The 27,406-nt window shown below is 41.1% G+C and overlaps 1 protein-coding gene across 1 annotated transcript in view; it reads left to right on the top strand.

The window, feature by feature from the left end:
• Window positions 1–27,406, top strand: part of LOC144492976 (succinate--CoA ligase [ADP-forming] subunit beta, mitochondrial-like) — a 96,327-nt gene that overhangs the window by 53,893 nt on the left and 15,028 nt on the right. The window contains exons 6-8 of the mRNA XM_078211714.1: window positions 2,486–2,624; window positions 5,025–5,186; window positions 6,247–6,389. Of these exons, the coding sequence (XP_078067840.1) occupies window positions 2,486–2,624; window positions 5,025–5,186; window positions 6,247–6,389 (444 nt within the window). The remainder of the gene's footprint in view (window positions 1–2,485; window positions 2,625–5,024; window positions 5,187–6,246; window positions 6,390–27,406) is intronic.

Below are 27,406 nucleotides of genomic sequence, written 5' to 3'. Positions count from 1 at the left end.
CTCACTGCAGTGGTGTCATCAACAAACCTGAAAATCGAATTGGAGGGGAATTTGGCCCCACAGCCTTAGGTGTATAAGGAGTATAGTAGGGGGCTGAAGAGACAGCCTGTGGGGCACCGGTGTTGAGGGTGATCGTGGAGGAGGTGTTGTTGCCTATCCTTGCTGATTGCGGTCTGTGGGTTCGGAAGTCTAGGATCCAGTCACAGAGGGAGGAGCTGTGCCCCAGGCCACGGAGTTTGGAGATGAGTTTTGTAGGAATAATGGTGTTGAAGGCTGAGCAGTAGTCAATAAATAGGAGTCTGACATAGGTGTCTTTGTTGTCCAGGTGTTCCATGGTTGAGTGTAGGGCCAGAGGGATGATGTCTGCTGTGGACATGTTGTGGCGATAGGCAAACTGTAGTGGATCCGGGCAATCTGGGAGGCCAGAATTGATTCATGCCATGACTAACCTTTCAAAGCACTTCATTGTGATGGATGTCAGAGCCACCGGATGATAGTCATTAAGGCACGCTCCCTGGCTTTTCTTTGGTACTGGGATGATGGTTGTCTTCTAGAAGTAGATAGGGACCTCAGATTGGTGTAACGAGAGTGTAAATACCTTGCATCTTTTCCCCAGTAAAACAAGCTAAGCCTTCCTTTGGTTTTTAACAATAAAACCACCCAGCTTATTGTCAGACAGATTTCAGAACAGGTCACATGACCCTTTAATTTTATCCAAAATTCAAAGATACAGACCCAAAACACAGTATTTTAAATTTCTCATTGTAAGAATATGTGTGGGTTGTTGGTATATGGGCGGAAAGATTAATGGAGGATAGGAGGACAGTGAACTCGAGAGAGAGAGAGTATGATGAGCTGAGATCGAGGATCAGAAGAAAGATCAGAAATTGGGGAAAAGACTGAGGGAGGAAAGAAATTAAGATATATTGGTGCAAAAGTTGGAGTAGTATGTAGTGGAGAATGAAAATTTTAAATGAGAAGCGAAAGGGGTGGACCAAGGTGATATGCTCAAAGAAGGAGAATGGAGAAAAGAAGAGCTAAGAAATAGAACGAGGTGTGACTTGATAAAAACCATGAGACTGTTGTGGCAGCTTTGGTGTAGCAAGTGGTGGAAGATGTACAAAAGCTGGGAATATTCATTTAGGGGGAAGTTGTCATCACCCCTTAGCAAGGTTTTCATTAAGGCCATGGTTTTGCTGCAATCATTCACATTAAACTCATGGAAAGGGACTTGTTCCTGACTACAGGCATTCTAGAGGGATATGTTGAGAGGGACAGTGATAGTTGATCCACTCTTAGAGTCCACAAGGTCAGCATTGGAATGGATGAGTGAGACAGAAAGGAGGTAGGAAAGATTAGCCCCTTGGCAAACTAAGCAGGAATGATAGCAAAGGAGTAGGATCAAGGAGTTGCTGCTTGTCAGGAAGCAGTGACGAGCATCTCAAAGGGCTATTTAGATGATAGCGAGACAAAGAGGGAAACTGTAGGGAGTGAGGCCTTGGATATTGGCAGGAGAGTAGCATGGTTAAGGAGTGTTGAAGGGTTTGTGTGTGGCGTTGGAAGGACAGAGGACCCAAATGGGGAGAAATGAAAAAAGCATGATGGGCAAGAGAATCTTGGGATTGGTAAAGAGAAAATAAAAATAAAAGGAGAAATAAGTGAAAATAGGTGTGATGGCTTGGATCCTGATTGGCAGCCAAAGTGTGTTCGTAGATGGATATAGGAAAACCTTGTGTTTGAGAGATCTGGTTACGTAACAAGATTAGGATGTAGATATCTACATATTCTCCACTTGGAGGCAAGTGGAGAATAATGAGGATACAATAGGAGGGAGTACAACGTTAAAGTCAGAGATCCCATGGTGGGATTAAAGTTGATGTGGGTGGTGTGGAATTAGCTTGGTGCATCAGCAAACTGATGTGGTGATTAAGCTATATAACCACCATTGCATAATTAATGTCTCTATGCGTACAACAGTTTGCCTTGTCAATGCAAATTGCCAGTAAGGTCCTGAATAGAAAAATTCAAAGGTGCATTATACTGAAGTATGGAAGGGTGCAGTTTTTAAATTGCCGTATGCCTTACTTCAACTGAGCAGCTAGTTTGGGTCTTGCAACAGTAATGGTTCCCTTGGGATCAGGAGCTTGACATTTTAATGCTTGTGCAGGAGAAACAACTGAATTTTAAAAAAAAACTTTTCTCCTGTGTTTTAGTTATTTCTCACTTGCCCCATCATTCACCGCAATAATTTTGACGATGACTGTGATTTGTAATATTTTATTCATTAGTTATTCCTGCCGAATCGTAACTAAAACTTTTGCTTTCAGATTTGTTTTCAGCTTTTTTGGGGGGGGCGGGGGGGAGCTAATGAGGTAAGCTGCATTCGGAGACAGTTTTCGAGTTTTGTGAGGGTACTGCTTGTTGATTGGTTTTACTTTTTTTTTGCAGTAGGTAATGGGGTTTTAATTTTTTTAATATACATTAGGTTGCTCAGCAGATGGATTTCCCAGCTGCACTAACAGATGATGCTGGTGACGTCATTGTACGTTTGTACGAACTCTTCATGAAATATGACGCCACTTTGATTGAAATAAACCCGATGGTGGAAGATTCATCAGGCGTGGGTAAATAACGCTTATCGTTCTCTGCTCTCAAAAGTAAATCCTGTTAAAGAACATTAATATAAAACTTTTATCAGTGATGTTCCTGTATCTGGGTTCAGTTGCTAGTCTCCATTGCTTTGCCCAACTTGTTCCTTCAGTGTTCCATTTTCTAAGTCAGATCCATGATTTAGATAAGTTGCACACTAACCAATTTTGTACAAGTAATTGAACTGTTAAAAGACTTGCATCTGAACATGTTCTGATGTTTTGGTAGCCCTCAGCAGAATCTGAAATGTATAGCTCAAGCCTTTTTTTTCCTAATGAGTTCCTGACTTAAGAACAGCAAGTTGTGGTTCGATGTCAGATTTTATGTAAGCATTCTGTTTGAAGGCAAATAAAGCTAACTGAGCTAGAAAAAATGTGACTTGGCATTTAGCCTCTGGGAGTGTAGGGAGTTCAAAAGGATGTCATATATTTAGTGTTTGAATTATTTGTGGAAATCAGCACCATGTAGATCATGAGAATTATTGCTTAAACCTATCTTCAACTGAGGTTATACACTTAGTACTGTATATTAAATTAAGCAGTCTGCCGCTTGTGTTGAATATAAGAACTAGGAGCAGGAGTAGGCCATCTGACCCCTCGAGCCTGCTCTGCCATTCAATAAGATCATGGCTGATCTTTTTGTGGACTCAGCTCCACTTACCCGCCCGCTCACCATTACCCTTAATTCCTTTACTGTTCAAAAGCTTATCTATCCTTGCCTTAAAAACATTCAATGAGGTAGCCTCAACTGCTTCACTGGGCAGGGAATTCCACAGATTCACAACCCTTTGTGTGAAAAAGTTCCTCCTCAACTCAGTCCTAAATCTGCTTCCCCTTATTTTGAGTCTATGCCCTCTAGTTCTAGTTTCACCCGCCAGTGGAAACAACTTCCCTGCTTCTATCTTACCTATTCCCTTCATAATCTTATATGTTTCTATAAGATCTCCCCTCATTCTTCTGAATTCCAATGAGTATAGCCCCAGTCTACTCAGTCTCTCCTCATAAGCCAACCCTCTCAACTCTGGAATCAACCTAGTGAATCTCCTCTTCACCCCCTCCAGTGCCAGTACATCCTTTCTCAAGTAAGGAGACCAAAACTGTACCCAGTACTCCAGGTGTGGCCTCACTAGCAACTTATACAGCTGCAACCTAACCTCACTGTTTTTAAACTCCATCCCTCTGGCAATGAAGGACAAAATTCCATTTGCCTTCTTAATTACCTGCTGAAGACACTATTCAGCAGGTAATCAATGGTCTTCACCATTGAAGACACTAATGAACTGCGATGAATAAATAAATGTTGAAAAACTTCCTTTTGTTTGTATTCATGATATATCCTTTGAAAACCTGAGAAGGCAGTAGTGGACCTTGAACCATTGCATTTCTCGAGGTAATGGAATGCCCACAGATGCGTACGTTATTTGAGGCTTTCTTAAATAAAATCAGAAAACCCTGGAAAAACTCAGCAGGTCTGACAGCATCTGTGGAGAGAGAAGCAGAGTTAAAGTTTTGAGTCCAAATGACAGTTCTTCAGAGCAGGATTTTTTCTCTTTCTGAATATACATTATCTTCGATATGCAAACATACTGTTCTGTTTGTCCGTCTGATTTGGGCTAGTTAGAATTTTTACATTTCAGGAAGTTGTTCTTCACTGTGGAATGCTGTTCGTTGCTTACTTTGCCTTGCTTGGAAGAAAATTGTTCCGCAGTGCGACAGTGGTTTGATATAACTGAGTGGCTTGCTCAACCATTTTAGAGGGCAGTTAAGAGTCACCACAGTGCTGTGGGTCTAAAGCCAGACCTATGGGAAGCATGGTGGCTCAGTGGTTAGCACTGCTGCCTCATAGCGCCAGGGACCCAGGTTCAATTCCAGCTTTGGGTGACTGTGTGAAGTTTGCATGTTCTCCCCGTGTCTGCATGGGTTTCCGGTTTCCGGTTGCTGGGTGCTCCGGTTTCCTCCCACACTCAAAAGATATGCAGGTTAGGTTGATTGCCAAGTTAAATTGCCTCTTACTGTCAGGGGGATTAGTATGGTAAATATGTGGGGTTACTGGGATAGGGCCTGGGTGGGATTGTTGTCGGTTCAGGCTTGATGGGCCGTATGGCCTCCTTCTGCACTGTAGGGATTCTAATAAGAGTGGCAGATTTCCTCCATAAAGGACATGAGTGAACCAGGTGAGTTTTTAACAACAGTCTGGTATTTCATGATCATCATCATGCCAGATTTATTATTAACTGAATTTAAATTCTCCCTGAATTCATATCTCTGGAGCATTAGTCTAGGCCTCTGGATCAGTTGTCCAGTACCACTGACACTGTGTTACTGTGATATTTATTACCCTTAATGGTTTTGTAAATCTGAAGTCCTATTTTTCAGTGATGTGCATGGACGCAAAGATCACCTTTGATTCCAATGCTGCATACCGCCAAAAACAAGTGTTTGATTTGCAAGACTGGAGCCAAGAAGATGAAAGAGACCAAGAAGCAGCAAAGGCAGACCTGAACTACATTGGACTGGATGGCAACATAGGCTGTTTGGGTAAGAAAGATTCTGAAGGTGAAAATAAATTGGGCAGGATAGTCAGATTTTAACCATCTTGTCAAATCTTTCCACAGTCCCTCTAATTTTTACAGTTTTAACTTTCCTTTGCCTTCTTAGAATCATCCAAGAGATGTCATAATTGATATGCCTATCATTTTTATACACTGTTGACTGGTGCTTCCACAACTTAATTTCATCTTTCCTCGTCAAGTGTGCGCAAATTAGCCCTTTTCCTGTAGAACCTGATAGTGTTCAAGAGTGGGAACGTTGACTGATTTCTTCTCTCGCCAGTGTCCTCTCCCCAGATTAGTTATGCCAAGAACATTGAGATCAACTGTAACCCACCTACTGCCAACTGGACTGCGAACGGCACAGACTAGGAATTTTACTTGGGCTACTCAACAGCATAGTGCCTTTAGAATAGAGCTGTTGGTGTTGCTGCATAACTTCCTTTCTATCACATAACGATCTTATGTAAAATAATAAATGGCTGGAAGCATGTATGGTGATCAACCAGTTCCAGCCATCTGTTTTGTATGCACCCTTCCGTTAACCTTCTCATGCTCACTTGGCACTGTACACCATCCGACCCCCACTTTCTACCACTCTTTCACATTATGGGCTGATTTATTCTCAGTACTTAGTTCCTGATTTAAGTTAGAGTTTTCGATAACAATACATCTTCTCTTTCCTTAAAGAAAGCCTTAATATTGGTCTAGCTGTTTAATGAGCTGTGTATTGTTTTCTCCCTGTTTTGTTATCTCCCGACAAACTACTTGAAACATTCCTCGATTTTACGGTACAAAATGCCTGCAGCTTATTCCTTTAAGCAGCAAGAGAATTTTCTGTTTACAAAAGTTAAAATCCTTTGTCTCAATAATTTGTAAAATAATTTGAAAAACTAATTGGCGCTGAAGTAAATTTATGTCTGTGAACAGATCCATTAAAAATTTCTTCACTTGTAATATAAACTTAATAACTTCAATCTTAATATTCTGTTTTTGTGCACGAGAGTCTGCATTGTTTCAAAAGGTCAAACTTGTTTTCCTTTGTGCAGTGAATGGTGCAGGACTGGCTATGGCAACCATGGACATTATAAAACTTCATGGTGGTACTCCAGCTAATTTCCTAGATGTAGGCGGTGGAGCAACAGCCCAGCAAGTTACAGAAGCTTTCAGACTTATAACTTCAGACAAAAAGGTAGGTACAAAAGAATATTGAAATAGTTAAATCTTGTCTTGTGTTTTGCTGATGTTATTGACTTGTGCAGTGATTATTAATTGACTGTGAACAGCATCACAGGACAATGCAACCCTGTCTGTGTCTAATATCCATAGATGTTCATTAACGTGCACGCGCTTTTCAGTGGGAGTTACAGACTAGCTATCAAGAGAGGGAGGACCTCTTACTGAATTCGCCTCTATCCTGGGTGCAGTAACAAAACAAATTACAATATTCTTAGCCCCAACTGATATCAATAAATTAAACACTGATCAGGAATTTTAAACTTGACATTTTATTATTTGGTTTTGCGAAGTATCAGAATTTCGGGTATATTTATCAATTGTTGCCAATTCTCATATAACAAAATTAATTTTCTGATGTGACAACGTGCAAAATATTATATTCTTCACCAATGTGAGCCAACTTAGATTTGTTATGATTACTGACTTTGCATAATTTATGCAAGAATTCTAATTTCTACAAGCTACTCGTAGAAAAGATCAGTCATTCTGCTAACCAACTAATTTATCAAAAAATGTTGTGTTTTCCTTAATATAAAGGCTTTGACTTACATCTGGATATATACATCTTTGGGTAAATTAAAGAAGATTGAAATCACATGCGTTTGTTTATCCAGCGGAATTGTGATATATAAAGTTAAAGTTTATTAGTCACAAGTAGGCTTGCAGTCACACTGCAATTAAGTTATTGTGAAAATCCCCTAGTCAGCACACTCCGGCACCTGTTCGGGGACACTGAGGGAGAATTTAGCATGGCCAATTTACCTAACCAGCACATCTTTGGACTGTCGGAGGAAACCAGAGCACCCGGAAAAAAACCCATGCAGACACACGGAGAACGTGCAAACTCCACACAGATAATGACCCAGGCTGGGAATCGAACCCGAGTCCTTGGCGCTGTGAGGCAGCAGTGCTAACCACTATGCTGCCCCTATATATACAAGGTCTTAAGGCACTCTGAAATTCAGAACTACAAAAAAACACATCACGAATCATGGAATGATTTCAGCACTGAAGGAGACCATTTGCCCGTCATGTCCGTGCCGCACCTCCATCATCCCTGCCTTCACCCTATGGATCCGTTGAATTGCTATGGGCATTAGTGCACGACAGTTTGGGTCCACTGGAAGTATGTAGGTTAGGCAGATCATGGCATCAATAACGTCTTTGCTGTCATTTTGGATTCCATGCTTCAGCCGTTGGCCTATCTTAATTAGCTGAACATGATTTCAGAAAGGACTCCCCACCAATTCTACTTAAAACGATTATAGCGTCAGCTACTTTCAGTTTAGTTGCAGATTGATTTTGCTGACTGTAGCTACGATTATACAAATTTTGGATGTTCTCTCGAGTTCTTTTAAAGAGGGAGTGGTGCAGCAGGTACTGAAGGAATCTGTCCTGACCTAAGGTTTATTGCAAAAAAACAATTGTTCCCAGACACGGATGCAGAAGGCAGTTTACCTGGGAAAATGAGCCAAGGGCATGTATCACAGGGCAATTTACTATAAGAGTGATGAGGGAATAAAAGACTTTCTGGCTGAGGTGGAGAGGAGCTTTCAAGAGGAAGCCACATCCACTCAGGTAGTAACACTCACCATTGTGCATTCCCTTGTGGCTCTCTTGTGTGAGTCTTTGCTGTGAACCAGTACTCCCCAGTGGCTATAATCTGGCTGCTGAGTGACTGCTGACTTTAAGTGGGGTGGGTGAATTGTAGGGGCTTTGGAGGACGAACATGAACTGCAGTACTCCAACTGTGGGCTGTACAATCTTGGCTTAGGCAGAAGCAATCTGGGCATGTTGGCTGAAAAGCAACAGCAAGGGCACTGGTGGAAGTGGTGCAGTGGTGGAAGAATGAATGGTGTTTGCCTGAGAGAGGACAGCATGTTTGTGCTTTATGGAGCCACTGAGACTTTCTTTGTGCACTGTCTCAGCCATTTTAGCAACCTGTTTGAGGTTAAATAGCTGGACTGTTGTCTCGCCTTGAAAACCCCTTTGAATACTGGTACCTGTAGCCTTAACAGTCGTATGAGTTTACATGGCAGCAAGTTTACCTTGTATAATGGAAGTCCAGGCTCCCACTTCAGCACTCAGACATTGGGGGTAGGGAGAGCAATTTTACCGGCTTGCCCTGCCGGTCGATCAGCGTGGCAAGCCGGTAAGATTGCGATAGAGGCGAAAAACCAGCTTCGCGCTCGGTTTCTTGCCTCTTGCGATACTACCAGCTCCCGGGCGCGAGGCTGATTATAATATTTAAATTTGAATTTAAATATTATTAGTGACTCCGGGTGGCCATGCCAGTGGAGGATCACGTATGGTCCCCACCAATGGAACTGCCCCCTGCAATCAGCAGCTTGCTTCCTGGTGTAAATAGACTCCGTCCACTTTCCCTACTGGCGTGAATCACACTTTGCCTTTTTTTGCACTAAGTGACATAAGATCGTGTAAGGGAACCCTCCCAAAAAATGGGTGCAATGCTCTCCCGTTTTCACACTCGTTTGACACTTACAATTTTTTTTGTTAAGATTGTCCGCTGGATGTTTACTGCTGTGTTGTACTGAAAACTAAGCCTTTGCTCACCCTGCATCATCAATGCTGCATTGCATTAGTTCCATCGTATGCTAAAGGTGTTGGCCACCACGGCTGTACTGGAGAAGATACTGCATGCACAAAGCTGGTGCCAGACTCCTCCATGTTCCTTGACATTGTACACAAGTTTTCTGGCAGGTTTGCTAGCATACAGAACATTTTGTTGTTCATACTTCTTTGCTGCCTTCTGTGGCATTCCTCCTCAAAATGCTCCTCTGAGCCGTCTGCAGCGGTACTCACCTGGAACTCGCTCTCCATGGAGCTGGCACCTGCATTACTGTCCTTAGTGCAGACCACTTTTTATTCCCAGTGTCTCACTGAAAGCATGTCCCACTTCTAAGCTGTCCTCGAAAGTATATTGGTTGTCAGTATCTGAGCTGGTGGTTGCGCGTGTGAGATTGAGTGATGTTGTTTCTTCATCACCGCTGTCTTCTTGATCTTCCACCTGTTGCTCGTCTACCACTGCTTGGGCAGATTGAAGTCTTTGGTCAGGGTGCGAATCTTGCCCGATTTTTCTTGCCAAGGTGCTGATGCCAGTTGTTGCTCCTCCCAAGGAGCCACTTCCAAGGCCTAGATTATTTGACTGAAAAGAGATCATTGTATGTTTCTATCATAGAAAGGGTAGTCTAAATTTGGAAGTCTGTGTCCCCAAAAAGCTGTGGGCATTGGGTCAATTGAAGCTTTCAGGACAGAGAGCTTTGTCAGTGGGGTAAGAATATCGGGGTTGTGGAGTTGTGATACAGAACATTCCTAGTCCAATTGGATTATGGAACACGTTCAAAGGGCTGAATGGCTTCCTTCATTGCTTCCGTGTGTTTCTTATCCCTAAGCAACGATAATGACTAAATCATCAAACCTTAACTTTTGCCTTTACTTTTAAATGTTTTTGTTCTGTGAGCAGTCTTCAGGGTAACTGTTTGCTTGGCTGCCATAATTGGTATTCTTGACACCAAAGTTCCTAATTATAAGCCTGAAATTAAATTCGATCATCTTCTTCATTTCATTTAACACCCTTGGTGAGCTTGCTGACACAGGCAGGAAATTTATACAAAACTGATTTAATCGGGCTTTGAATTAATTTAAGTTTCAGGTTTTGAAAGTTATTGATTTAGTTGCAATGATAAGGAGGGGCAATATTTCCCATGACTCAGCAACTGGTCGGTAAGACAAGTGATCTGTGGGCTGTCTGAGTTAAAGAATTCCATTCATTCTGTTAGCAGTAGGATTTTCAATAATCGTGTGCAAGATTCAAGAGTCATTTTAGGGAACAAATTATAGAAGAGAAATCAAAGTCTAACCTCAGTTGGACTTGGAAACACGCCAGAGCATTTTAAAAATACTTCGAGTTCCATTGAAATTCTAATCAGTTTAGTGGTGCAATGTCTCCAAGATTTGGAACATCACAGAGTGTGAGGGCAAAGATCATTTTCAACTTGGCTTTGTTTTTGACCTGAGCTGCCAGGTTATTAAAAGGAAGCAAAATTGGAAGAGGGGTATAGGACTTCTCTTTGTCCACCATTGCATAGCTCCTGATGGCTAAATAAGAAGCAGAATTGGTGATCATTTTCAAACATGACATTTATCTGTGTTCTTTGGAGCAATCTGTGTGAGGTATGCCCCTCCATCCCCATCTCCCTCCCACCCCACCCCAAAAAAATCAGTTGATACTGTAAACGTTGCTTTAGGGTGAATTGTTAGCACTGAAGCAGAATTCCTCCGGGTGCTCCAGTTTCCTCCCACAGTCCAAAGATGTGCGGGTTAGGTTGATTGGCCATGCTAAAATTGCCCTTAGTGTCCTGAGATGCGTAGATTAGAGGGATTAGTGGGTAAATATGTAGGAATATGGGGGTAGGGCCTCGGTGGGATTGTGGTCGGTGCAGACTCGATGGGCCGAATGGCCCCTTTCTGTACTGTAGGGTTTCTATGATTCTATGAATTGTGTTACAGAAAGTCTTCAGGTGGGGTGGAGGGTGTTAGAAATACAGTGGGAAAAACCCTGGTGAGTAGAGAAAGCAACATGCAAAGGTCAAGCATGCATATATACATACAAACACGGCTTAGTAGCCTGAAAGTATATTTCATAGAATCATATTTAGAAGAGACGTAACATTCTGAATATCATCCACTGGTGATGCACGGTACTTTTCCATCGGTCCCTGACAGCACGCAGTGTAGACTTGCCGGGGTCACTGGGACGCAGCTTTTTTTAGCATTAAGGAATTAATCATTTACTTGGTTTACCGCTGTGTGCAGTAGTTGAGCATTTTGGAAATCAGCATTTCAAGAACCCCTTGATGACTAATGCAAAAGCTGATTCAATTGCAAAGGGAATTGGAGAAAAAAAAGCAGCATGTAAAATCCATTTTAAAGATGAGGCAACTTCACCAGCCATTTGTTAAAAACTAATTATGGTGAACTTTTATAGATGGCTGTTGAACCTGGATGCAAGTGGAGCATTTACACAATCTTTTTCAGTATTGGATACTGCAACAGATTTAATTATAAAAGAACAGATGCTTATATATTGAATTCCTATATTTATTGCTCCTTACTATAAACATGTGCAACATGAACACTTGAAACATGCTCATTAATATAAATGAGAACTACTTTTAAAATAAATTATTTGTATTTTATCTAAATGTTATATTTCACACATCTAATTAAAAAAACATAGAATTGCAACCACTATGAACAAGAATTCATAATTTAGTCTGACGTTTCATTGTAATACCGAGGTAAACTAGCAGACTCCACCTGCTCAAGTGGATTCAACAATCTCATGGCGCTATTTGAAGAAAAACAGGCTAATTCATACTGGCCAACATTCCTGCCTGAACGGCCACCACCACAAATACAAGGTGGGACCTTGTATGGTATGTACATTGTCAGCCTTGTTTGCCCACTTCACAAGTACTTCATTGGCTGTAAAGTGCTTTAGGATGTGCTGAGTAATTGAAAAATGTTACATAAGTCAAGTTTCTTTCCCTACAATAAATGTGAAATACTTCATGAAGCTCTGTTTAAAAACATCTGTTGATTTGAAAATGATGCCGTAACCAGAACCGAGTGCTTCAGTTTACGCTTTTTTTTATTCTTTATTCATTTGTGGGAGATGGGGGTCACTGGCTGGCCAGCATTTTATTGTCCATCCCTAGTTGCCCTTGTTCAGAGGGCAGTTGAGAGTCAACCACATTGCTGTGGCTCTGGAGTCACATGTAGGCCAGGCCAGGTAAGAACGGCAGATTTCCTTCCCTAAAGGACATTAGTGAACCAGATGGGTTTTTCCGACAATTGGCAATGGTTTCATAGTCAACAGTAGATTCTTAATTCCAAATTTAAAAAAATTAAATTCAAATTCCGCCATCTGCCGTGGTAGGATTTGAACCCAGGTCCTCAAAACATTAGCTGAGTTCCTGGATTAATAACCTAGTGATAACACCATTAGGCTAACGCCTCCCCAAAAGGCAGGACATTTAGATTATCATGTTATATCTAGACTTTGTTGATTTGATATGGTACATGTCTGGCCTAGATGAAACCACCTCTGGATGAATAATTGTGGCTGCTTTAATCACACATGACTAACTCCTGTGCCTAATTGTTAGAGAGATCTGCTTGTAACCATATAATCTCCAATTTGCAGCTGCACAAATGCTAATTTGCTCAGTAAAAACATTAAGTAATGATCTCCATAGCTGACATTCAATTTTTGGAGGTATGATTTAATCAAAGCATCTTCTAGCCACTGTAGTTCAAATAGACACTAAAGATCCTATATCACTACTTTCTGCATTGGCACTCGAGTCCCTGTCTGCCTTTTAATTTCACCTTTTCTCTCCATGTAAGGAAGTTGTACATTTTTTTTTGTGTTGTCTGTACCTTAATGTTTTTATCGCACTTTTCAAAACTTGTCTTTCCTCAGTTGTCGTCCATCTTTTTCACATATTCCTTTACCTGTGTACTCAGGTTTTTAATGTCTTCTCTTTAAACCCTGAACCTTTGCAACAAAATGACCACCGACACCCATCAGGTCAAAGGAGCGGGATACCGTGATTAGCCAGAGTCGGGGCTGGTTACCATATTAGGTGGACTGAGCATTGGTGAGATGAGGGGAAGCCTGGAGTTGGTGTGGGATGAAATGGGTAATAACACCAGGGGGAGTGGGAGGCTAGGAGTGAGTGATTAAAAGTGGAGCAGGCAGTTTCTGATGTGACAGCTTGAGTGGGGCATTTGCGATGAGTACTTGTGGGAATGTGGAACCTTGGAGCACTCAGCAAAGAGTATCTGGGAGAATAGGTGCCTGAACCCAGCAGCATTTTGGAGGTGGGCGTAGGAGCACCAAGTATGGGGTCTGACATTACACATGGGATAGCTTTAGATTTAGCAAGACAAAGGTAATGAGGGAAACTTTAATCTTCATACAGACTGGATGAATTAAATTGGAAAAGGTCAGCTGGAAGATGAGTTTGTAGAAGGCTTTCGTAAGTTTTCTGGAGCAACATACTGTGGAACCAACTAGGGATGAATCTATTTTAGATCTAGTATTGTGCAATAATACAGGGTTAATTGGTAATATAGGAAAAGATTCAGTACAAAATAACTATAATACAGTTGAATTCCACATTATGTTTGAAAGTAAACTATTCCAATCACAAACAAGAACCTTAAACTTGAGCAAGACCAATTACATAGTTACGAGGGGAGAGCTGGCTAAGCTTGATTGGGGAAATAGATTAAGAGGTATGATGATAAATAAACAGTGGGAAACATATAAAGAAATTCAAAATGCTCCAACAAAAATACATTCTATTGAAAAACAAAAACTCAGTAAGAAAAATCCATCATTAGCTTACTAATGAGGTTAGGGGTAATATTAGATTAATAGATCAGGCTTATAATGTTGCAAATGAGATTAGTAAACCTGAGGATTAGGACTGTTTTAGAAACCAGCAAAGAGCCACCAAAAAGTTGATGAGGGAAAAAATGAACAAGAAGTAAACCAGCCAGGAATATAAAAACAGGTTGTAAGAATTTTTGCAAGTAAATAAAAATAGGGAAGCTAAAGTGAACATGAAGCAGAGACAAGAGAAATTATTATAGAGAATGAGAAAAGAGCAGAGACATTGAACAAATATTTTGTGTCCATCTTCACAGTAGAAGACACATGTTATGTACTAGAAATAGAGGATAACTGGAGGCTAATAAACCTGAAGAAATTAGTGGTTAAAATCAGAGTGGAAGTACTACAAAAACTTGAGGGACGAAAATCTGACAAACCCCCAGAATGGCCCACATCCTGGGGTTCGAGAAGAGATAGTGGATGGCTGGATAGTGGATGGCTGGATAGTGGATGGCTGGATAGTGGATGGCTGGATAGTGGATGGCTGGATAGTGGATGGCTGGATAGTGGATGGCTGGATAGTGGATGGCTGGATAGTGGATGGCTGGATAGTGGATGGCTGGATAGTGGATGGCTAGATAGTGGATGGCTAGATAGTGGATGGCTAGATAGTGGATGGCTAGATAGTGGATGGCTAGATAGTGGATGGCTAGATAGTGGATGGCTAGATAGTGGATGGCTAGATAGTGGATGGCTAGATAGTGGATGGCTAGATAGTGGATGGCTAGATAGTGGATGGCTAGATAGTGGATGGCTAGATAGTGGATGGCTAGATAGTGGATGGCTAGATAGTGGATGGCTAGATAGTGGATGGCTAGATAGTGGATGGCTAGCTATCATTTTCACTAACTCTAGATTCTGGGACGTTCCAAGCAATTTGGAAATTAACAAATGTAACACCATTTTTCAAGAAAGGAGAGAGAAGAAATAGCTACAGGCTAGTTAACCAGACATAATAGATTAAACCATCAGGGAAATGCTGGAGTCTGTTATTAAGGAAGTCTTAACAATGCACTTGGAAAAGCGTAAAATACTTGGGGCAAGTCAACATGGTTTTACAAAAGAGAAATCGTGTTTGACAAGCTTGTGCGTTTTTAGATGTAACTAGTACATAGATCAATAGGATTAATAGGTACACTGGATTTCCAAAAGGCATTAGATAAGATGCCACTCAAAAAGGTTAATACACAAGATTAAGGCAAATGGAGTCGATGGTGATATGTTAGCATGGATAGAGAATTGGTTAATGGAGAGAAAGCAGAGTGTGGGGATAAATGAGGCATTTTCAAGTTGGCAGACAGTGACTCGCGTTCATCATTTAAGACTGAGATGAGGATAAATTTCTTTACTCAAAGGGTTGTGAATCTTTGGAACTCTCTACCCCCAGGGAGTACTGGGTGTTTTAACATTGATAAGGCTGTGATGGTCTGTCAGGGAATTGAGGGATATGGGCAGTGGAGGGGTAGTAGAGTTGAAGCCCAAGACCATCCATGATCATATTGAGTGGTGGAGCAGCTTCAGTGGGCTTTATGGTCAATTCCTCCTATTTCTAGTATTCTTGCCTTTTGGTGAGAGAGGAAGAGGAGGTTTTCCCACTCTGACTTCAGTGTGTTGCCAACTAAGCAGAGACACAGTTAAAAGAATTAAATCAGGAGTTTTTGCAGCAATGAAGTTTTCACCAATTAGTAAAATTGGGCTGTGTGGACCCTTGACTTCATTTATTTTGTTTAGTATTGGAGAATGGAAAGTTCCTGCCAGATGTAAGATGGGCCAGACAAACAGTAAGAGCTCTCTAACTTTCACAGGTTGTAAGCTGAGGTTCAGAATGGTAAAATTGTCATGAATATTTGATGTGTGTTTCGCACTATACACAAGCTTTTACAGCCCAGAACAAAGTGTCTGTAGGCATTAGCTCAGAAGTGATTACATTGTAGGAATGATAAAACAAGTAATTAGAATCCAGGATTTGTCAAAGGTTGAACTACATTTACATGAGGACCTGAGCAGAAGAGCCTTGACAGCATTGAGAATGAGGGCATGAGTTTTACTTTTTGCTATTATGTATTCCCGTCAACACGCTGCTATCAGCTGTTTGTTTTTCTGTTCAATTTTCTGTGTTTCTTTCTGTATAAGATGGCTGTACCCAAAAATAAATCACCTGATGAAAGCACTGGTTAGCCCTATACCCGCTAAAATTAATGGCTTTTCCAGATGATCTCTGACCGAACAGTTGTTTGAATTACTTTATTATCAAAAGCTTGGAAACCCTACTGAACAACACTGGAGGGAATAACACCTCCAAATGGACTACAGCGGATCAAGAAAGCCCATCACCATCTTCTGAGGAAAACGAGGCTGAACAATAAATGCTGGACCTAAGTCAGATTAGTACTTGAGGTCATACTGTAGTTTAAAGATGAAAACCTAATGCTGATGGGAGTACCCGCATTAGGTCTTCGTTATAGAACATAGAACAGTACAGCACAGAACAGGCCCTTCGGCCCACGATGTTGTGCCAAGCTTTGTCTGAAACCCAGATCAAGCTATTTCCTCCCTATCATCCCGAAGTACTCCATGTGCCTATCCAATAGCTTCTTAAATGTTCCTAAAGTTTCTGACTCCACTATCCCTGCAGGCAGTCCATTCCACACCCCAACCACTCTCTGAGTAAAAAACCTACCTCGGACATCCTTCCTATATCTCCCACCATGAACCCTATAGTTTTGCCCCCTAGTTACCGCTCCATTCACCCGAGGAAATAGTCTTTGAACGTTCACTCTATCTATCTCCCTTATCATCATATAAACCTCTATCAAGTCTCCTCTCAACCTCCTCCGCTCCAAAGAGAAAAGCCCAAGTTCCCTCAACCTTTCCTCATAAGACCTACCCTCCAAACCAGGCAGCATCCTGGTAAATCTCCTTTGCACTCTTTCCAGTGTCTCCACACCCTTCTTGTAGTGAGGTGACCAGAACTGCACACAATATTCCAAATCTGGTCTCACCAAGGTCCTGTACAGTTGCCGCATAACCCCACGGCTCTTAAACTCAAACTCCCTGTTAATGAATGCCAACACACTATAGGCCTTCTTCACAGCTCTAACCACTTGAGTGGCAACCTTCAGAGATCTATGGATATGAACCCCAAGATCTCTCTGTTCCTCCACATTCTTCAGAACCCTACCTTTGACCCTGTAATCCATATTTAAATTTGTCCTACCAAAATGAATCACCTCGCATTTGTCAGGGTTAAACTCCATTTGCCATTTTTCGGCCCAGCTCTGCATCCTATCTATATCTCTTTGCAGCCTACAACAGCCCTCCACCTCATCCACTACTCCACCAATCTTGGTGTCATCAGCAAATTTACTGATCCACCCTTCAGCCCCCTCCTCCAAGTCATTTATAAAAATTACAAATAGCAGAGGACCAAGCACTGATCCCTGTGGCACTCCGTTGGTAACCGGTTTCCAGTCCGAAAATTTTCCATCCACCACCACCCTCTGTCTTCTGTTAGATAGCCAGTTACCTATCCAATCGGCCAAACTTCCCTCTATCCCACACATCCTTACTATTCTTCATAAGCCGACCGTGGGGGACTTTATCAAATGCCTTACTAAAATCCATGTATATGACATCAACTGCACTACCTTCATCTACACACTTAGTTACCTCCTCAAAAAATTCAATCAAATTTGTGAGGCAAGACTTGCCAGTCACAAATCCGTGCTGACTATCCCGGATTAAGCTGCATCTTTCTAAATGGTCGTAAATCCTATCCCTAAGGACCTTTTCCATCAACTTACCGACCACCGAAGTAAGCCTAACCGGCCTATAATTACCATGGTCATTTCTATTCCCTTTCTTAAACATTTCTATTCCCTTTCTTATAATCTTACACACACCGCAAAATCCCACCAAAAGCTGTATAGTGAAAAAAAATTCATGTTTTTGATAGTGTTGGTTGAAAGAGGAAAATTGGTTGAAACTCCCAAAATAACTCTGTCCTTCCAACAATATCCTGCAGGTGGGGCATGGGTTTAAAATATCACAGCTGAAGGATAGCATCTGACAGTGATGTGCTCACATTGCTGTCCCCAAATTCTAACCTAGTTTATGCGCTGAAGTCCTGAAAAGGGTTTGTACCTACATATTCTGATGCAAATGTAAGTCCCACCAACTAAACGACATCAAGCTGACACTTGCACTGTTGTGTGCCCTGAGGTTTTAAAGCTTATTTTTATCATATTTTTGAAAGATTTCAGTTTGTAAATCAACTTCTTGTATTTGAGTTAAATTACCAATGGAAGATCACCCTCCATGTTCAAACCTATGCAACAATTTTATTTTCACATTCAAAATATCATTAAGACTTGTAAGACAAATTCTCTTTGGTTTGAAAGGCAGAATTCTGGTAGATGCCAAAATGCATCTAAAATAAGTCAAACTTTTCTGAAGGGAAATGGGTTCAACTCTTCTCGAAACTAAGTATGCCCTTTTAGCATTATTCTCCTTTTAGTAATTTCTAAATCTGCTACTGTCACAAACTATACTTTCGTCCAAGTCCATTTTCTGTCGATTGGCACATGTAGTTGAACAGTAGGTTCTTGCGTCGCTCAAATGATGACAGCCTGTACTAAACTGAACTTGGGAACTACTTGTTTCTGCAATGTCATATCTTCAGGCCTGTTTTTGAGTTGCCATTACTTTGGGTCTGTCAAGTTCTTTTACAAAGTTGTTGGTCTGTTTGTTATCTAGGTTGACAAGTGTGCATAATAAAACTTTGGTTTTCCATTTGCAAATGTCTTGCAGTAAGCTATGTTTACTTCAAAATATCCAATCAACTGGTAAGCTGTATAAAATACCTTGGTTCTAGGCACTGCAATTTATGGGGACAGGGAGGGGGTGAGCTCCCACTAAGTCACATCATTTCCAATTTTAAATATTCAAACAAAGTCTTCATTTTATTTATTTTGGATTCCTAAGTACTAATACTAAAGTCAAAATGAAGCTGCTTACTTTAATCATGCCAAGATTGATGTTGGTAAAATGTAAGCCTGGAGTGCATATTTTGTACAAAAGCTAAGATAAATGCCTTCCAAAATGAAACGTAGTACCAGATCCGATTAACAGGGTCCTTTGTGACATTACACTAGCCCTATATGCTTTATACAGAGCTGATGCTTTCAATTGCCCACTGGGCATCATTTCATTTATTTTCAATGATGCACTTGAAATTCGAGTACAATCTGCATGATACAGCAGGAACCTGGGTTAGCAATTTATTTCTATGGTAATAGGATTTTGCCACCAGCAGTTCTGAGATAACCAAAAACTTAAAACATTTGAGCTTGAACCTGAAAGTTTTGATTTTTACACGCAGCAAACTTACCACAAGCCATCAATCACACTGTAAAAGAGGCAACAATGCTGTGACTAGACTTTTGATGGATCTACAGCAGCTTGTTCAAGCTTTTCCTCTTCATGGACCACTTGGGTGCATACCAAACATACATGGAGACTCTCAAGACACACACAAAGTTTAAATGAGTGCTCCCGGTAACTTGCATATGTATTACCTTGATGAATCAAATAGAGAGATGTTCTAATTTAGGATTTATCTGCCAATGAGACCACAGTGAATAAGCCAAAATAAGGTATTTTCCAATCATCAGAGCCACACTCCTCAAAACAGAGCAAAGAATTTCAAATCAGACAAACAAGTACAGATCGAACTAAACCGAAGAAATTTGCTAGAATGGTACAAGACATGGAGGACTTATGTGGGAAGACTAGAGGAACTGGAGTTATTCTTCTTGGAACAGAAAAGGTTTAGAGATTTGATCAAAGTCATGAATAGTATTGATAGAGTAAATAAGGAGAACCTGTTTCCAATGCAAGAAGAGTCTGTTCCAGAGAACACAGATTTAAGGTGATTAACAAAATTAGCTGAAGTGATACTAAAACTTTTTTATGCAGTGATATATATGAATGTGTTGCTTGATAGAGTAGTGGAAGCAGAATCAATAGTATGTTACAAAGAGAATTGAATAAATACTTGGGGGAAACAAATTGTAGGGCTCTGGGCAAGATTGAGAGTGGAATGAGTTAGATAACTATCAAAGCGTTAACATGGCACCAGGGGCCAAATGGTCTTATTTTCTGTATTTTCTCTGGAAGGGTTTAGAGAGGTGGTGGAGAAATAGAACTGGGTGGCTTGACATCATGTTAAAGCTGACCTCTTATAAGCTCATGGAATCATTAATGGCACAGAAGGAGGCTACACAGGAAGATGACACCACGGTCAACAGAACGTAATCCAGAAGACAAAGGCATTTGGACAGGTGCATGGATAGGAAAGGTCTAAAAGGATATGGGCCAAATGCAAGCAACTGGGGTTAGCTTAGATGGGCTTTTTGGTCAGCATGGACCAGTTTGGGCTGAAGGGCCTGTCTCTGTGCGTAGATTCTATGATTCTTAGACATTCCTCAGTGACTTTAGAGAGCAGGTTCCAGAGTTCACTGTTAAAACTACTACCATTGTTAAGTATCAATTTTGCATCTGCTAATTGAGCTTAATAAAACTGCTGTTAATCGAAGCATTCAGTGTCCATTGATATTGGATCAAGGAGTGGCTAAGAGCCCCATATTCCAAAATCTGTAGACTGTGGAAACCTCTGAGAGCTATACTATCTCTGTCTTTTTATCTCAGCCTCCCTCTTTCCCTCCATCTCCTTAGCTTCTCTGGAAGATGTTCATGAGTTCCTTCACCGATCTACCTAACCTCTACATCTTTCCTTTAAACAGATAGTAAATATGTGATAAGAACTGGGATTGTGTTGGCATCGGGTGTTTGTCCACTGGTGCAACAGAGGCAGTGCTTCAAATTCTCAACTCTTATTCTTGCATTTGAATCCATCCATAGCCTCACCCCTCCTTATTTCTAACCTCTCCCAGTCCTACAATGTTCTGAGTTTTGTTTCACCAGTTTTGACCTCTTGTGCATCCTTGATATGATATTCACAGAACTTTTGTATTCAAACCTAGATGCAAACAATGCACATCAATGCAATGAATTGTGGTGTCAAATAATGGTTATAACTCTATTGTAGCATGCATTTCCAATGCACTTTAGTTCTTGTTGTGCTTTGCTCTTTCTTGATTTTCTTTGCTGTGTTTTTATTCATTTGTGGGACATGGGCGTCGCTGGCTGGCCAGCATTTATTGCCTATCCCTAGTTGCCCCAGGGCAGTTGAGAATCAGCCACATTGCTGTGGCTCTGCAGTCACATGTAGGCCAGACCAGGTAAGGGCGGCAGATTTCCTTCACTAAAAGACATTAGTGAACCAGATGGATTTTTCCGGCAATTCATGGTCATCAGTAGATTCTTAATTCTAGATTTTTTTTTTATTGAGTTCAAATTCCACCGTCTGCCGTGGCAGGATTTGAACTTGGATCCCCAGCACATTAGCTGAGTTTCTGGATTAATATTTTCATGATAATACCACTAGGCTATTGCCTCCCCAGTTGAAAATTGTTGACCTGAGGGTTTGTAAGGAACTTTTTCTTTGTTGGTAACACTGTGTTCTTATTGGTTAAATTGAAATTAGGTGACATGTTATGTACCCTGATAAATTAGACAGTTTTATCAAATTACACAAAGTTAATCAGGCATCATGTAAGCAATAGTAAGTACACTCTTACAAACTATTTTATAATGATCTAAATGGTTTGTATAAAATCAAATGTTTTTGAGTTCTTTCCCTCAATATTTTCCCTCCACCTATGAGGGTAATGTTCCTCTACTTGTATGCCTTTAGATTTTTTTTTTGCTATGTTTGGTCTGTTCTTTGAATAATTTTCAAATCCTCCATTAGTGCTGCATTACTTCCTTCTTGAGAAAACACAGATTGCAATCTAACTTAACCACTAACCTTGCATCTTGCAGACTGCTAGAATTAAATGTCAGCTGTCAGTATAAAATTGTTTCATTCTGTTATGTCTCAGCAACCAAACTTTAATGTCAACAGTAGATAGAAAGCTTTTTTTACTTCACTGTAAACTTACTTTGTGAGACTTGCTATGACAAGTTTTTAAAATGTAGTAAAGAATTACAAAAGTAAAAGTTTATTTATAATCATGTGAGTTGCTTAAACATCTAACTTTTCACGCCTCATAGCTTTTGATTAACGTGCAGTGCAAAGTATGCTTTTTGTGCCCTTTGTAAAGTCGTTGAAGCTCACTTTCTTCAATCTCTGACTAGCTTTATTTGATATGTTTTAACACAATGATATTTGCTCTATCAAAGGATTTTATTGACTGGAGAGCTAATACCATCCAACCGTTGTGCGCATTATGTGGAATGATGTGAGAAAGATCTTTAATCTTCCATTGATTAAGGCACATGGGATCTCCATAGACTGAAGAAATAATTCACTGTCACTGAATTAGATCATTTCGATGTGAAGACTTTTATTGCAGTATCAGTGTATGTTGTGCAGCTTGTACACGTAAAGCTATTGATTACAGAATGTTGATGAAGGTATAAAGTCTGGTTAAGATGATACTGGTTTTGTTCTAGTTAAAGGGATTTTGTCTTCAAAATGGATTTGATCATATTCTGACCCTTATTCAGAGGGCGGCATGGTGGCACAGTGGTTCGATTCCCGGCTTGGGTGACTGTGACTGTCTTTGTGGAGTTTGCGCGTTCTCCCCATTTCTGCATGGATTTCCTCCGGGTACTCTAGTTTCCTCCCACAGTCTGAATGACATGCTGGTGAGGTGCATTGACCCGAACAGGCACTGGACTGTGGCGACTAGGGGAATTTCACACAAACTTCATTGCAGTGTTAATGTAAGCCTTACTTGTGACTAATAAATAAACTTTTACTTTGTAACCACTGACATCCTGCTCAAAACAAGGACACAGAAGCACCATAGAGCCATTAAGTCAAGTGTGACATGATTTGGATGTGAAGTGAATCCCTTTGTGCCATGTTTCAGTCATGTATTTAATCCCAATCTGGGAAGAATACTTGTAGTTGGATGAGAATTGAGGGCAATGTGGGGAAAAAAGGCCATTTATTTACCAAGCCCATTCCTTCCAATGGAGTACTTAGAATTTGTAATGTCTCCCAAAAGATGCTGAGAAGCAAGTAAATTTCAAAGATGATGGTGCTCAATAAAATATCTCCTTGATATTTTGGGAGAGCCTGAGGACATGATGAGGCAGCATAAAAATTCAACCTCTTGCTTGTATCTTGAGCTATTGAACTGAGCAGCTATTATTCAATTTCCTTCTGTTAAATTGTTGTTTGATTAATATTTGCTGCATGCTAACTTCAATTGTACTATAGTAGGCATATGGTAATTTAACCTAAATTGGGATTTATTTGGGGAAAGTATTTCTCTGATATTTTTGTTAAGGACCTTGTGTGCTCAGTTTTGAATTTGCTTACGAATTTATTTACATTTTTTGTGACTTTGGACATCATTAGTGATTGGAAGATAAACCTTGTTAAGTAATATTTCAAACCCAAAATTATTTTCTTGTTAAATTTGATCCGTCATTTTGCCTTAATCTGAATATATATCTCCTTAGAAAAGTGTGCCTGCAAACTTGGCTTCAAACTCTGGTTCTGCTCATTCTTGGAAATCTACTTGACCTAGATGTTTCTGCTCTCTCTCTCTTTCTCTTGATTTATTCACCCCCAGAAGGCGGCAGTTGATCAAGTTGAAGCCTTCACTTCCATTCTTTTGGATTACGTGATACTTCTAGGCAGTCGGGGTCCTTAGATCTCTGCATCAGCTAAACATGAGGGATGCCGCCACATTAACCGTACCCTATTCACCTCCTGACCCCACCCACTACCTAACATATGCGTTACTGTATGAATAAACTCCTTTAGTAAAACATGTTCTTATGTACTGCACAACAAAATCGTATAGCGAGTTCATAAAATGCGACCGGGTATTTTTTAAAGCAGTGTTTGCTGCTCAGTGTGCACAGAGCACCATTCCTGGGTCTAATCGGATGGAAAAGGGCAGTACGGTGACACAGTTGTTGGTACTGCTGACTCACAGCGCCAGGATCCCGGGTTCTAATCCCGGCTTGGGTCACTGTCTGTGTGGACTTTGCACATTCTCCCCATGTCTGCATGGGTTTCCTCCGGGTGCTCCGGTTTCCTCCCACAGTCCAAAGATGTGCAGGTTAGGTGGATTGGCTATGCTAAATTGCCCCTTAGTGTTAGGGGGGCTAGCTAGGGCAAATGCATGGGGTTATAGGGATAGAGCCTGGGTGGGATTGTGGTCGGTGCAGACCCGATGGGCCGAATGGGACCCTGACTGCCTAGAAGTATCATGTAATCCAAAAGAATGGAAGTGACCGCATCAACTTGATCAAGTGTCACCTTCTGGGAGTGAATAAATTGAGAGAGAGAGCAGAAACATCTAGGTCAAGTACATTTCCAAGAATGAGCAGAACCAGAGTTTGAAGCCAAGTTTGCAGGCACGCTTTTCTAAAATTTTATTTAATAGTCACAAGTAGGCTTACATTCACACTGCAATGAAGTTACTGTGAAAATCCCCTAGTCACACTCCAGCGCTGTTGGGGTACATCAAGGGAGAATTTAGCATGGCCAATCCGCCTAACCTGCACATCTTTGGACTGTGGAGAAAGCCAGAGCACCTGGAGGAAACCCACACAGACATGGGGAGAATGTGCAAACTCCACACAGACTCAAGCTGGGAATCGAACCCAGGTCCCTGGCACTGGGGGGCAGCAGTGCTAACCACTGTCCCGCCCTAATATATAAATATATATATATAGTGATATACATTCAGATTAATACAAAATGACATCAAATTTAGCAAGAAAATAGTTTCAGGTTTAAAATATTTCTTAAGGTTTATCTCCCAATCACTAATAATGTTCAAAGTCACAAAAAATATAAATATATTCGCACTGTATGATTCTATGAAATGCGGAATCCATGTAATTGAACTTTTTAACATTTCTGGATCTCCTTAAACCAGTCAATAATTGAAAAATCACAGCTTTGACAAAAGGTCATCTGGACTCAACGTCAGCTCTTTGCTCTCCTTACAGATGCTGCCAGACCTGCTGAGATTTTCCAGCATTTTCTCTTTTGGTTAATAATTGGAAAATGCTCATTGGATTTTTGTAAAATAAACCTTTGTTTTCAGAGTTGGTATTTAGTTTTGAAGTTGTCGCTGTGTGGCAATTTCAATTAACGTTGTTAATGTGGATGAAGACAAATTCATGATGAAATCACATTGATCCATTTTGATTTAATATAGCATTGCCAGAGTGAGAAGCTTTTGTTTCTTAAGTTAGTTGCTAAGGAAACATACCCGTCATTCAAGTACCTTGTTCCTATTGATAGAATGTTGAGTGGGAGAAGGAGGAGGTGTGACAACAGCAACACCTTGTATTTATGAAATGCCTTTAATGTAATAAAATGTCTCGAGGTGCTTCACAGGAGCATTATGGAGTCAAATTTGGCACTGAGCCACAAACAGATGTTAGGGCAATTTACCGAGTACTTGAGAGCTATTGAATAGGGCACTCTTGAGTCTTGCTTTAAGATACAGCTCTGTAGATCCCATCTGTTTCATCTGGCTCAACCCCTCTCTCCCCTCCCTTCACAGGCCAATTGGCTACTGGAGTATTTTTCTATTTTGCTTTTCCGAGGCAGTGGGAAGTGTAGACAGAGTCAATGGATGGGAGGCTAGTTTGCGTGATGGACTGGGCTACATTCATGACTTTTTGTCGTTCCTTGCGGTCTTGGACAGAGCAGGAGCCAATCCAAGCTGTGATACAATCAGAAAGAATGCTTTCTATGGTGCATCTGTAAAAGTTGGTGAGATGCCAAATTTCCTTAGGCTTCTGAGAAAGTAGAGGCATTGGTGGGCTTTCTTAACTATAGTGTCAGCATGGAGGAACCAAGACAGGTTGTTGGTGATCTGGACACCTAAAAACTTGAAGCTCTCGACTCTTTTCTACTTCTTCCCTGTTGATGTAGACAGGGACATGTAGAGGGATCATTGGTTTAGGGAGCGCTATGTATGTTGGGGCATAGCCCCTTTAAGGGAACGGGTCGTGTAACCTTGGGTGTGAGGTGAGTTGTTGGGATCCACCCAGAGTGGGCAGTCTACGCTAGGAGTGTGGAGTGATCAGACCTAATAAAAGAGCTGTGTTCCCTGATGCCTGATTGTGGAGTAGTTATTGAGGAGAGGCCTCAGTACAAGAGGAATTAACAGGGAGGGAGTTCCCTTAGGGCCTTGGTAGTTAAAGGTGTGGCCACCGGTGGTGAAGTAATTCAACTCAGCAATGCTCAAGAGGCCAGAATTGTTGGTCACAAATATCTGAGGGTTGGAGAGCTGGAGGAGATTACAGGGATATGGAAGATTGAGGCCTTGGAAGAACTTCAAAGCAAAAATTAGAATTTTAAAATTGAGGGCGTGATATAGGGGCTCTGTTCACTGCAGGCGCAAATTCTGTTAGAGCTGCTAAATCTAATGAGAGGACCAAAGTGGGCTTTGCAATGGTAAAAGTAATCAGATTTGTAGCCAGGAAGGGCATGAACCTGATCTTCATGATTTTACATAAATTTTAACATTATTAAAGGGCTTTATGCCGTCGTGTCTGCTTACAACCTATCCCCCCACCCCTTCTGTGGTGTGACGTCACGCTGGTGTGAATCACTACTGGTTTTCAAAAATGCAAAGCAGTTGCGATGGCCATGCTGGAGGTGGCTCTGGCTGGGATGGGTAACCCTCCACCACTGGGTGGAGGGGGAGGCGGTGGGGGGGCGGGTACCCTTATGTATGATGGGCAGGGGGAGTGGAGTGCAGGCTTAAATGTAACTGAGATTAGGGCTCCCTTTAAAAATGGCACCCCGATCTTTAAAACTCAGTTGTCCCGTGAATTTAGGCCACGAACCTGCCTCCCCCCCCCCTTACAATAACTGGCCATGTGACCCTCGCCCGCACTTTGAAATTGCACAGAGTGCTATTAAATCAGGCTTGAAAAGATGTCTGTGAAGCTAGCGAGCTTCACACTGCTTTTCTCGCCTGATCCAGCACTCTGTGATTTTGGGGAAATTCCGCCCTGAGGCATTACTTATCTGGGAGCCAATGTAAATCAGCAGGCACAGAATGATGGACTAACAGAACTTGACCTCAAGTACATGGAGGGTTGCGTCCAAAGTGTACCCAATGTATAGTTTCAGCAGCAGATGAGCTCGGGAGTGTATAACCTGACTAACTAGGAGGATCAGAAGTTCTGAAAGAATATCCTGGAGGACTAAAGGTAGAGGAACAATAACTGATAGAATTTTTCAGCAATGTTTTCTTGACTTGTCAGAGGTCTTTCTTCAATGACTCCTGGTAAGTACTTGAGTGAGGCTTTCAGCATTATTTCCTCGGATTTTTAAAAATTGGTATGGCATTATACTGCAGTGAATA

The sequence above is a fragment of the Mustelus asterias genome, chromosome 4 (genome assembly GCF_964213995.1).
Source record: "Mustelus asterias chromosome 4, sMusAst1.hap1.1, whole genome shotgun sequence".
Lineage (NCBI taxonomy): Eukaryota > Metazoa > Chordata > Chondrichthyes > Carcharhiniformes > Triakidae > Mustelus > Mustelus asterias.
This window is presented reverse-complemented; position numbering and strand designations above follow the sequence as displayed.